This window comes from Thermobia domestica, chromosome 6, assembly GCF_964235325.1.
Source record: "Thermobia domestica chromosome 6, izTheDome1.hap1.1, whole genome shotgun sequence".
In the NCBI taxonomy this organism is placed as follows: domain Eukaryota; kingdom Metazoa; phylum Arthropoda; class Insecta; order Zygentoma; family Lepismatidae; genus Thermobia; species Thermobia domestica.
In genome coordinates this window covers 241,036,153-241,049,678 of record NC_137459.1, presented here as the reverse complement: position 1 = coordinate 241,049,678, position 13,526 = coordinate 241,036,153, and the positions used below count along the sequence as shown (strand labels likewise).

The 13,526-nt window shown below is 35.3% G+C and overlaps 1 protein-coding gene and 1 long non-coding RNA gene across 3 annotated transcripts in view; one reads left to right on the top strand and one right to left on the bottom strand.

Annotated features, from left to right (window-relative positions):
• Window positions 1-5,138, top strand: part of LOC145688442 (uncharacterized) — a 187,710-nt gene extending 182,572 nt beyond the window's left edge. Inside the window, exon 9 of one of the 2 annotated variants that reach the window (XM_081762676.1) lies at window positions 4,152-5,138. In XM_081762676.1, the coding sequence (XP_081618802.1) occupies window positions 4,152-4,429 (278 nt within the window). In that variant the 3' untranslated portion in view covers window positions 4,430-5,138. The remainder of the gene's footprint in view (window positions 1-4,151) is intronic. The other variant, XM_081762675.1, reaches the window with a different exon arrangement.
• Window positions 5,139-6,986: 1,848 nt separating this feature from the next.
• On the bottom strand, window positions 6,987-12,247 carry LOC145688443 (uncharacterized). Its single transcript, XR_014131907.1, has 3 exons — window positions 12,139-12,247; window positions 10,677-10,819; window positions 6,987-10,122 (listed from the first exon to the last, which is right to left on the bottom strand). It is a non-coding gene; the product is annotated as an uncharacterized LOC145688443 (long non-coding RNA).
• Window positions 12,248-13,526: the final 1,279 nt, after the last annotated feature.

Below are 13,526 nucleotides of genomic sequence, written 5' to 3'. Positions count from 1 at the left end.
CATCTCTCACCGTTTTCGCGGGGACGTTAAATTCAACATTTCCAAGAATCAAACTCGGGACGATTGCAAGGTTCACTCCTAAAGCGGAACAAAATGCACCCTAAAAGGGAACGAGGTGGACCACCCAAATTTTGTAGTAATATATATTAGGGTCCAGTACTATGATACCAAATGTTTAAATTTGGCAATTTCTAAAACTTAAGGGGGCGGGCCAAGGTACCATTCCCGGGGGTGCACATATGTACTTATGTTTCATAATAGGGAATGGACTCCTATACATGGCCATATAACCATATAAGGTAATAGGATCTCATCCAAGGAAATGAATTAGGTCAAAAAAACCAAACACGTGGTACAACGTAATGCTTACGTTTATATTTTGGCAATTTTGTACCCCTAAAAGGGAACGAGACAGACCACCGAAATTTATAGTGATCTATATTAGGGTTCTATACTATTATACCAAATGTTTAAATTGGGCAATTTCCAAAATTTAAGGGGTGGGCCAAGGCACTCCTGCCGGGGTGCACAAATGTACCTACGTCTTACAATAGGAAATAAACACCTGTATACACCCATATAAGGTAATAGGACCTCATCCAAGGGAATAAAATAACCAAAAACCAAACACGTGGTTGTACTAAAATTTGGCAATTTTGTACCCCTAAAAGGGAACGAAGTGGACCACCCAAATTTATTATAATACATGTTAGGGTCCCGTACTATAATACCAAATATATAAAATGAGCAATTTCCAAAATTTAAGGGGTGGGCCAAAAGTACCCCTCCCAAATTTTTAAAGGAGTGCACAAATATACCCATATCTTATGAAAGGTAATGGACCCCTATACATGACCATATAACTATATATATATAGGATAATAACCTCATCAAAGGGGATAAAATCGACCAAAAACCAAACACGTGGTACTACGTATTGCTTACGTTTATATTTTGGCAATTTTGTACCCCTAGAAGGGAACGAGGTGGACCACCCAAATTTATCATAATACATATTAGGGTCCTGTACTATAATACCCAATGTTTAAATTGGGCAATTTCCAAAATTGAAGGGGTGGGCCAAAGTACCCCTCCTGGGGGTGCATTAATATACCCATGTCTTATAAAAGGGAATGAATCCCTGTATACGCCCATATAACCATATAGGGTAATAATACCTCATCCAAGGGGATAAATTAGGTCAAAAACCTCCGAAATTTGAATTTTTGGCAATTTTTTACTCATAAAAGGGAACGACATAGACACCCAATACTGATAGAGGTACATACTGTGGTCCTAGGCTACCACACCCAATTTTTAGATTTGGCAATTTCCAAAATTTAAGGGGGGTGGTCCTATGTACCCCTGCCAAAATCTAGAGGGGTGGTCCTAAGTACCCCTAGGTCATTGACACGGGCCAGGGACCATGGGTCCTGGGGGTGGTCCTATGTACCCCTGCCAAATTTTAGGGGGTGGGCCATGGTACCCCTAGGTCATTGACCCCGGCCAGGGACCATGGGCCCTGAGGCAGGGACCCAGGGGCCAAAAAGTTCGGCCAAGTCATGCGATTACTACTACAACAACGATATTATTATTAGTCGAAACTATAACTACAACAACAATACGAGTTAGTAGTCAAAAAAATGTAATCAAATATATTCTCGGTGGCCCAGGTGGCCAAAGTGGCACACACGGGTGTGTTATTTGTTTAATCCGCTCCTGTGTGGACACTAATTAAGATATCGGGATATTATTATTGCAAAATATGGTTGGACTATAGTTTATCATATTATTTTTTTTCTTCTGATGTCGAATTTCCTTCTCAAATTTCACCCGTCAAAAATTCGAGAATTTTCTAATTTCGAATTTCCTTTACTTCTTTTTTCTCTGTAGCTTCCTTCGTTGTAGAAAGACCTTCTTAAGACTTGCCAGGTAGATACCTCAGATGGATACCTAACTGTTCACATCAATTGGACGGGCCTGTGCGCAGTGTTGCTAATTAGGGAAATTAAAATTTTCCTAAATTCGGGCAAAAAAATAGAAATTTTTGTTTATAAATCCGTACCTATACGTTCGAGTGCAAGTCAACTTATGCCAATCGAACATTTCTTACTTAACAAACGCAAGTTCAGATCGTTACAATGGGATAATTAGGGAACGCACGAAAAATTCGTATTTAGGTTCTAACCCTTGATTTTTCTACTTTTTCCCTATTTTTCTGTTTACCGTAATATATTTTTGGTAATTAGAAGTTTTGTTCCTTAAATATCGTCATAATACTTGTAGGATATATTAGTGGTGTACCAATGTTTAATTTAAGATAGTTTGCGTCTGTCTGGTAGCAGTGTTACCAGCTACAGAAAATTTTAATTCCAGATTTTAGGAGGAAATTTTGGAAAAATTATCTATTTTGTCTCTATTATTTCCCTCTTGTTTGTCTATATCGGAACAAACGTACCAGTATCTGGAAGCCTCGTCTTTGCTCTACACAACGCACTATAGAAAGTTTCAATAGGATAATTAGGGGAAGTACAGTTGAGGTTTATAGTAAACCTTGTTCTCTAATTGGGAAGATAACTGTGATTTTTTAAAAGGTAGAATGAGATATTTTTTATTGACATGCTTGCTTTATTAGATATCGTCACAATACTTGTAGGATATATTAGAGGGATACCAAAGCTTATTTTAAGATAGTTTGTGTGTGTCTGATAGTAGTGTTGCCAGCTACAGAAAATTTTAATTCCAGATTTTAGGGGCAAATTTTGGAAAAAAAAATCTTTTTTTTTATTTCTATTTTTTCCTTCTTATTGGCTACATTCGAACGAACGTACCAGTGTCTAACAGCCTCATCTTTAGCCTACACAGCGCACCATAAAAAGTTTCACTAGAATAATTAGGGAAAGTACAGTTGAGGTTTATAATAAACCATGTTCTGGAAATGGTAAGAAAATGGTGAATTTCTGAGGTAGAATGAGATTTTTTTTTTTTTAATTTCATGCTTGCTTTGTTATATATCGCCATGATACTTGTAGGATATATTCTTGGAATACCAAGGTTTATTTTCAGATAGTTTTTGTCTGTCTCATGGCAGTGTTTCCAGCCAAAACAATTAATTCCAGATTTTAGGTGAAAAATTCGGAAAATGTCCCTTTTCCCCTTTATTATTACCCTCTTACTGGCTACATTGAAACAAACGTACCACTACCTGAAAGCTTCCACTTTGCCCTACAGAACGCACCATAAAAAAGTTTCAATAGGATAATTAGAGAAGCTGTAGCCCCGGCATATGTGTTGATTTTTGCTTGTGAGGCGTAAAAAGTGTCAAAATTTCATGTGTATGGCAGAATTTTTTCTTTCCATCTTTGAATGGAAGCCAGCGACTTCAGGATTTCACTGTACCTTGTCAACACACCAAAGATTTTTTTAGGTGACTTGAACCCATATAGCAGCAGTGGTACTAGATACAAAAAATTTTTAAATTCGGTTAGGGATTTTTTTGTAAATTTTCACTCCTACATTTCCCTCTAATTTCCCACCCATTGGCAACACTGCAATGCAACTTACACCAAAAAATAGCCACATCCATTTTCTAAAAAAACAAGGCCTTAAACATATCAATCGAGTGAACAGTTTTTGAGCAATAAGTCACTAACTGGAAATGTAGGAAAACGCCAAAAATGACCTGGGTCCGAAAGGAATAATCACACAATTTTGCTAGTATATAGGTACAAAGAAACAAAAGATTTGTAAGTTACGAGGGCTTCGACTCAAGTTCTGTTGATTATTTCAATAATCTGCAACGTAAATCAATAAATAATAGTTGCTAGAAAAAAAACAGACATTTGAAAAAAAACATGAAAAAGAACGTTTTTTTTTTATTGAAAAAAAAAACTTTTTTTTACAACACTAGTCCTAGCTCTGAAACTATGCACTTTTGACCACGGGTCCATATGATCTTTTTTTTTCTTTATTTTGATGTGAGGAATCACCTGTTTCAGTCTGTCGGTCTAGTTCATTAACACCCTATATATATATATATATATATAATGTGTGTGTGTGTGTGTGTGTGTGTGTACGTGTATAATCATACTCATCACTCATAATTTAATTGGATGTATGCACAATATTAATTCATTTTTCGTGTCTTTAAGGTACAGGTATCACTAATAATACCGTCCAGAACTACTCAGGAAAGTCACTTCTTGAAATCAGTACAATAAATCTGTGTGTTGACCGCTTAAGACCAGACATCACAGATGATGAAAATAATCTTGATGATGCCGATGGTGGTGAAGATCATGCTGAGGATGATAATGAAGACGTTTATGGTGAAGAAGACAATGATGAGCATGATAGTGAAGATGTTCATGAGGAAGTTAGTGATGGTGATTATGATTGTGTTGCTGATGATGAGGGGGAGGACAATTAATAAATGATGTAAGTATTCAGTTATGGAAACAAAAACTGAACTTCGTGGGAAAAGGAGTCCAGCGTATTTTGCAAAGTTACTGTTAGGTGCTTTATATGGACAGTCGGTGTTATGAAAAATTGGTCAGGCTTCAAATGTGATGATGTTGCCTATACCCTGGCCGGTGAACGATGATTTCTGACAGCTTTGCACAAGACCACGGGGAGCGAGCAGAAGACAACAGGTCAACCAACCTTAGGCTCAGAACCTGTCGCGTATCCATGGTAATCACCGCACATTGCCAAACTTTCACTCACCCCCTCTCACCCTCAACAAGGAAGCAGACATTTCTCCCCCTGTGCGAGAAGTACATGGCAACACCGCACTCCTCAGTCGTCCTCCCGAGCTGAGCTGTCAGAAATCATCGTTCGCTGGCCAGGGTATAGACAACATTCTGTAATAGAGTGATAATTGAAGTTAATATCGGTTTTGAAATTTGAAATTAAATGAATAAATTTTTGCAAAATTGTGATATGTATATCATCTTTGTATATGTAATAAAAATCTATTGTGTTTTACAGAATATACACCTATATAAGAGAAAATTACAGTAAAAATTTAAAATTGAATATTTAGCTGTGAATAAAGTTACGAATTATCAAAAATTGCATGAAAAACGCATTTTTACACTACTTCCAACCATTTTTTTTCTCAACTAAATTCTTGACCAACATGAATTATAGAGATATTGATTTTTTTAAATTTATTTCTGTTTTAATGCTGTGAGTGAGTTACAATTAGGGATGGCCATTTCCGGAAAAAGAGTTTTCCGGTTTCCGGAAATCACATTTTCCGTCTTCCGCTTTTCCGGAAAATTTTCCGTCTTTCCTTTCTAATTTTCCAGTTTCCGGAAGAATTATATTCCGTTTTCCCTGAAAATGTGGTCATCCCTAGTCTAGGAAGTTCAACCTTTTTAAGAGTTCTGTTATATTTATATACTATGGCGTACTATCGTCTTTGATCGCTTATTTAGGTTCTATAAGAAGCATGTAAGTCGGGATTTTTTTTTTTCAAGTCAAGAATGGACCAAAGAATTCTGCAGATGCGTTTTGGAACCAGATGGTCAACTTGGCGGCGAAAAGTGGGGCGAAGAGGCGTGCCTTATTTTCTTAAGGCAAATTTCAAAACTTTTTCACGCTTTTAGTTTCCAAGATATCAGATTGAAGCTTTGCATAAGGATTGTGTATACCTTTGGGTATTTATCAATTTTTTTTAGATCCCTACGTGAAACCAAGGCCGGGCCCGAGGAGCGGAAGTGTTACGAAGGGGTGATTTTTTTCAGAAAAATTCCATTTTTTCCCGATTTTTCCGGTTAAGGTTTATGATACGGACACGTCGTACCGTTGGTAAGTATGCTCTATCGTGATAAAAAAAAAAAAAGTATGAACCATTATCCTACGATAAATAGTAAGAAAGCAGTAGCTGTTTGAGTGAAAGCCTAGAAACCTCAGAAAGTGGAAATCCTTAAAGGGTTAAACTTCTTGCAATCTGACGCCTTTTTTACATTTCTATCTGATAATACATTGTTAAGAGTTCTTCTTTGTTCTACCAGCCTCTCAAGCATTCCATGTATGCTGTTCCACCGAGTTTTAACTTGCTGTATAAGGGAATGTTCTGCCAATCCTAATAACCTTTACTGTTTTTCCAGTTCTGACGTTGCCAACGTACTATGTTTAAAGTGGGAAACAATCCGACTAGCAACACACAACATTTTCTCGATTTTTGCTATTGTAAGACCCTTATTTATAGAGAGTTATAGTCTGAACAAAACAACATATGCTTTCATACGGAAGTTCTCGTATCGCACTTGTGATATTACTAGCATTGTAAAAGGGGGTACAAACTGTCAGATTTGGGTGTAATATACGATAACAAACTATCGTTTAAGCATCATATAAATCAAATTGTAAATGACGCAAACAGAAATCTTGGATTCATTTTGAGAATGGGAAGGGAATTTAATAAGTCGAATGCTTTACTGAAATTATATTTTTCATTTGTTAGATCAAAATTAGAATATGCGTCTATTATATGGAACCCCCACACGAAGAAAGACTCTATTAGAATAGAAAGAGTTCAAAACAAATTTCTGCGGTTTCTGGTGTACAAGAAAACAGGCATTTTCCCCAGATATGAAAATAATACTTCTCTTAATGAAAATTTTAACACAATGTCTCTCAATCACAGAAGAGTGTTAAATGACATGATATTCTTGTACAAAATATTAAATAACAAATTAAATAGTAAGGATTTGGTCTCTGCCTTTCATCTCTGTGTACCCAATGGAAACATACGTGTGGGCAATGGGAATTTCTTTTATTGTAAGAAATCTCGAACAAATGTAACAAAACAGTCACCAACGTGGAGGATGGGTGCAGTGTACAACAAACTGAGTAAATGTAAAAAAGCTCTGGATATACGCGGTATGAGTCAGAATAGATTTCGCAAAGAAATTACAGCTATTCTATGTAACTCTGATATGAACACTGTAATTGGGTAGAACTACTTGTTGTGTTCTTAAATAAACAAGTAAATAAATAAAATAGGCAATTGCATGTATTTTATCTGAAATGTTCCACTATTCTGCAACATGTGTTAAGTGCTGAGGTGTGCCTCACTTATATTTCAATTATTTGAAAGACTGAACTTATTAAACTTAGATGGAAGCATATAGTGGGCTGTGATTGTAATATAACTTTCCGTAGCATGCGAAGTCCAGCTATCTGTTGTCAAAGCAATCGATTCCGCAGACACACTTCTCCTTAGAAAACAAGGCCTCAATACGGATAGTCACAGTTTGCCTGGATGGTGACTGGTAACTTGGTTCTATTTCTTTCATAAATTCAAGAAACCGAACTGCTTCAACGAAAGGCAAAGGAAAAAGATCCTTTGGTACCATATTACTAATTTTACTATGAAGCACCTCTGCTCTTGCGGGAGAACAAGGTTTAGGGTCTCTGAGATAAGACAGAATTCTTTTCTGTTTCTTACGTACTACTATGTTCCCTTCTTTGTAAAACAATTTTCCTGGGATCTTTCTGTTACCTTAGATGCATTTGAGCTTGCACCAAGTAAAGCGATAATCTGAGATATAGAGATAGAAGCACCTAGATTATCATCTACGTTTCTGAAATAAAAAAATAAACACTTTGATTGCATTAGGAGTTGACAATTTAGTAATAAAACATGAATGTAGAATAATAAGTAAAACTTTCAAATGTATACAAAAACAGAGAATAAGTCAGCATTGAGAACTGAATTGATGTATCGATGACTAGGTGGAATTGTCCTTCAGTTTAAGAGAAATTGGCGAAAAAAGTTATGAAGAGAATTATGTGGAATAGGTCATTATATGAATAGCTGGCGCTAGTTTCAAGTAGTGCTACATACTATAGTATGTATAGTCAATAGTACCGTTATTTGGAATTCGTTACGCTTATAGTTGCAAAATGGTAACACTAGGGTACAAAGTAAAATTGAATTACATCAGTAGAATTGAATTTATCTTATGGTTTTAAAAAATCTATGGCACAGGTCGGGTGTAACTGAGTAATAAACTTACAGAAAAAAAAAAACAGTCGGGACGGTAGGGCGCTCGAATCGAACATCCGCCTTCCTAATGTAAATCCGATGTTCTAACGCCTGAGCTCAGTTGGAATCCGTAGTGTACTCCCGCCCATGAAATAATACAAGACTACTGCGTATGGATTCTGTAGAATCAGGGCGCCGATTTCTCTAACTTTGGGCATCCATTCAAATGCAGAAGGCATATATGAGGGTTTTAATTCAAATTGAATTCAAATTATGAAAAATATTGTATATTTATAAATACAATGCGGGGTCCACATGAACTTTGGGGGGCTGCCCCCGGCCCCCAAGGATCGGTGACCTTGACAATCACAGTGATCATGATAAGCAATGAAAAAATGGTTGGAATATAAACATACCAGTTGCACTAATAACACACTGCCAGCTTTCTTTATTGCCAGGGGTCTCCCCTCAGGCACATGCATAATCGGGGATTCCCCGAAACACATGCATGATCGGAATTTCCCGGTGCAATCGAATGATCCGCAAGCCCCCACGTAAACAGAAAAAGTACGTGATTAAGCAAGTGCACAAATAGATGTAGCAGGAAGGAATGTTTCGTCGCTGATTTGCTCGACCTTTCCTCTCCTATCCACTGTTAAGTTTGAGTTGCGTTTCTATAGCACTAGATGGTGAAGAGCATTGCCTCATTTACTTCTTTTCGCGTAGTATTTTTCGTTATTTTTCTTGATGTAAGACGACCAATGTCACTATCCCAAGTGAACATTCTCATTTTCCAGAAAATTTTCCGTCTTCCGCTTTTCCGGAAAATTTTCCGTTTTCAATTTTCCGGTTTCCGGAAAATGTGGCCATCCCTAGTTACAATTTAGAATAAGTTTACAACATGTAAATAAAATAAGTCAATTTTGAAAATTAAATGAAATCGATAACTAATCACGAATAAAAGTAAAGTATTAAAAGTAATCAGACATAAAAATAATACTGGAAAACATAAAACTGATTATTGTAATTGAATTAGAAATAAGTATAACAGATAAAGGACTATGTCTCTGCACGCTCATTATTTACTTTTCGGATGGAAGTGGCAGCCAATATAAGAGTACAGACATTTGCAACCATGAAATAAATTTTGGACTAGAAGCTAAATGTCATTTCTTTACCCCTTGCCATGGCAAGAATGTCTGGGATCGAGTAGGATGCACAACAAAATGTAAAGAAATTACTGCTAGCTTGCAAACAACAACAGGAGATCAAATCTTCAGTGTACACAAAATGTTCGATTTCTGCAAATAAAACAAAGAACCTATTGCGTATTTTCTCGTCACTTTACAAGAAATCGTTACTCATATCGAAGCACTTGAAACCAGATTTAAAAATTTTGTGAGAGTCTGATATAAACCGACCAACCTTCTGTATTACAAATTATTGCTATCTAAACTCGTAGAAAAGTAATACAGGACATAAAATATTGAATATCTTATAGTTATTATTGTATTGCAATTGATATAATTTGGTGACTATTCATTTTGTTACATATCCCTCTACCGGCCGAATTATTTAACAGCGCTCAAAAAAATCCTTTTTGTGTTTATAGTATATAATTTTGTCCCTAGAAACTAAAAAATAATAATTTTAGAAAAAATGAATGCATACTTGGCAGAAATAGCTGTGTGTATTGAAAATCACATCGGACGGTAAGGTTACATATACAGGTAAAATATATGGACAAGTTTCATAAATTTGCATTTATGCTTGAAAAAGTACAAATTTTATATGCTGAAACAACAAAATATAGAAATACAGGGACTCAGGACAACACTTCTTTGTACATTTGTAGAAGGAATATATTCCAAAAATATTCCAGGAACATTTTCTAGGATATATATATTTCAGAAACATTTTCCAGAAATGCTTCGCTAAACGGGACTTCTTGTTCATGACGCAGCACACTGAGATGCTCTATTTCCCTGGTTGCTGAGTTGATGTTCCTAGTTGCTAGGTTGACATTCCTGGCTACTAGAATGATGTTCATTGATGCTGGGATATTCCTGGCTTGTGAATTGATGTTTCAGAAGGACCGAGATCATTACTTTCGCTATTGGAATCTGCAATAAAAAGTGAACAACTAGTTACACTTTTCATTCGAATAGAAAGTGTATGAATTTGTTCATAGAAAACACACCTCAGTTTTGGAAGAAGAATACCACAGACAACTACATTATAACAATTTCCTAATTTTCAATTGTTGCTAATAGGCAGCCCGATCGATGAGTCTTTATCATATTATGTAAGCAAAAGCAATTCATATATGTTAGCCTAGAGCAGAGATGTTTAATCGTATGATAAATAAGGTATCGGAAGATCAAAAAAGTTTTACCCAATCAATTTAGATCTGATAAGTGTAACGAGAGTGATAAAATATAATAAAATGCCAGAAATGTATTACTGTAGCTCGAATACACTGCGATATCTAATGTGTGAATACATTTTAAAACATAAAGCAAGTAACATAAATATGAATATTTGAAGAGATCTTTACAAAAATGTAAGGAGAGAGTTACAACTGAATAAATTAAGTTAGAGAAATAGGTATGTATTTAAAATAGTAAAATGGAGAAGACAATTATTGTAAAGAATAGTAAACAGCAAAGAATCGTACCTGAACTCGTATCTTTCTTCGGACTGTAATCAGAGTCAATGTCACTATTGTCTTTTCCAAGATCGGAATAATCACTTTCTACAGGTAATGGTTTCTTTTACTCCCCCCCCCCCCCAAAAAAAATTAGGATCCATGTCACAGTCCTGCAAGAAAGAGAGTTCTAAACTGTACGAAATTAATCGATGTACACAAAAAATATTATCTCTGTATACAATGTATTTAAAAAGAATTAGAAAACATTACATTTCTACTTTCTAGACCAGAGTTTCCCAACCGGTGTGCCGCGAATGGGCCGCTGGTGTGCCGCGAGGAAATCGAAACAAATTATTAATTTTATAGGAACCAAATTGCAGGACATAGGGGAAATGTATATTTGTATTTCACATTATTATGAACCTCTACTATAAATCTACAATTTTAAGTTTCATACTGTGTTACTTTTCTGTACATTTTTAATGTTGAAAAACGTATTTATCATTGTCATGACCATTATTGCTTCTTTATTGTTGCAAACTATTTCGTAACTTGAAATTTTAACATATCATTCAATAAATTCAACATTTGTGTTTTAAAAGTATAGAAGATTTATTTATTTGTTCGTTATTTAGTGATCTTCCCTTGTAGTTAAAGGTTAAATACAGTTTTCGAAAGAGAAAGTGGATTTTTAAAAACCCGAGTCCTATATTTCATTGCAATTGTTTTCCATTTTGAAATTAGAATGAAAAATAAGCAAAATGATTTACCACGGGGAAAGATCAGTGATCGAGCTTTCTTCTTTGTAAGAAGGATATCAGTAATCACATAAAAATACCACAGTATTTTATAATTACAAATCATAATAATAATAATAATAGTATATATATATATATATATATATATATATATATATGGGTGTGCCGCGAGAATTCAAGCTACACCTGTAGTGTGCCGCAAGTTGAAAAAGGTTGGGAAACGCTGTTCTAGACAGTAACCATGTATTTGATGTCTAAAATAATAAAAGTATTACAATTTTTTTTAAATAATGCTTAACTTTCAATGAAACTAAATCGACGCCAACAACTAATATGCTGTAATAAATCTCTTTTCCCAAACGTTTGCCTGCTATTACAAAAAGCTGAATATTTAGCATAATGAATTCTGTAAATTATTGGTAACTCCATACATACTATATACATATTTATTCAAAAAATATTGAAACAAGTCACAAACAGTTGATGTGACTGTCAAATCACATACTTCAACTGAGTTTTCTTGGGCTAAGATCTCTCTCTTTAACATCAAGGCTTGGTAACATTGGATTTTCTGTGCAAAGTGAAGTGAAAAGATGAACACACCCTGCAACAGCGAAGGAAAACAATCTTAACGTTCAGTGTGACTTAGAAACCACATTTCAATAAATTTCTCAAATACTATTTATTGTATCAAAGTACAAATTACGAATTTGTGTTCTTTAGATACATACCTGCAACACCAAATTTTCTTTCTTTCCGCTATTCGTTTATAACATCAATACAACTCAAGTGAAAATCACAATACTGCTGATCGCTATGCACGGTGTAGGCTCTCCAACAAATGACACTCCACATGCATCAATACTTCATTAGTAGTCCAGTAGAGGCGCTGATTCTTGAAAGCAAGTCCGTACGCTCAAGAATTCACGAAGAATCGGAGCAAATCCACCCTTAACATCACGTGAATTGTTATGACGTAGTTTGTGATTTCAATACACAGTGGCCGGTACAGGAATATTGATTGCCCTTGCGCAAAATAATGAGGAACTATTTCCGAAAATGAACAATTCTCTATATTGCTTTCAGTTCAAAAGTGTGTATTAAAAAGAAAAGGAGTTTTTTTTTTTTAAAGTAATATACAGGGCCGGTTCCTCACATTTCTTAAGTGTAAGCAAACAATATTTAGGCCCCGCTATCTAAATCAGAATAAAAGAGTAGAAAGTTCAAATGGTCAAAAATTCTTCAAATAATTGTTACAATTGCAAATTTCTTAATTGTTACAATTGCAGCAATTAAATTTGATAATCCAACAGTGAAATTTGATCATAATAATATAATAATATACAACTTGGATATCAAATTTCACTGTTAGTACTCTTGGCTTGTAGATATGTTTAACTTACATGTGTTTTCGTGATAATTCAAACTTTCAACATACGAGTATCAGTCTCCTAGATTTTCGTAAATAACTATAAAGATGATCTTAAATCTTCCAAATAAGTGCAGACAATGATCAACAAAGTTCATAATTGACTTTTTGAGAACATGCTGGCCCTAATTGATGTATCACATGACTACCTTTCCATTTCAAAAAATAACATTTCAAAATGGCGGATTTCAAGATGGTGGCGGTGATTCGTGATCTACTCTGCCCAGTTTTCTTTTGTCAGTATGTGAAACTATTACCGTTTGCGTCGTCTATCTTTCACTATTTTGACGATTCAACAGTTTACTTTGTGTGTTTCAATAACATAGCATAGCCCTTCTCCCACCACCTTTAACCACCCTCTGTTTCTTATGGCGATCAGCCGCTATAACTTTGCACATATACATATTTTCACATCATCTATCAAGCGCACTATGTCTCATCCCACAACTCGATTCGTCTATTTGGACCCTTTACTTGTTAGTCAGTACAATATTTATTTGAAACTATTTGAAAAATTTTTCATCAACATGCACGGCAGTGCATGGCAGCGAAGTTCCGCGAAGAAAATGAAAACTGGCCTGCACTGCCGTAAGCATATTATACGCGAACGAGAGCTTTGGGTAAAATCGCAGATTTCGAGGCTTTGTAAAAACGACTTTATTAAGGGTAGAAACATGAAATTTAGAATGT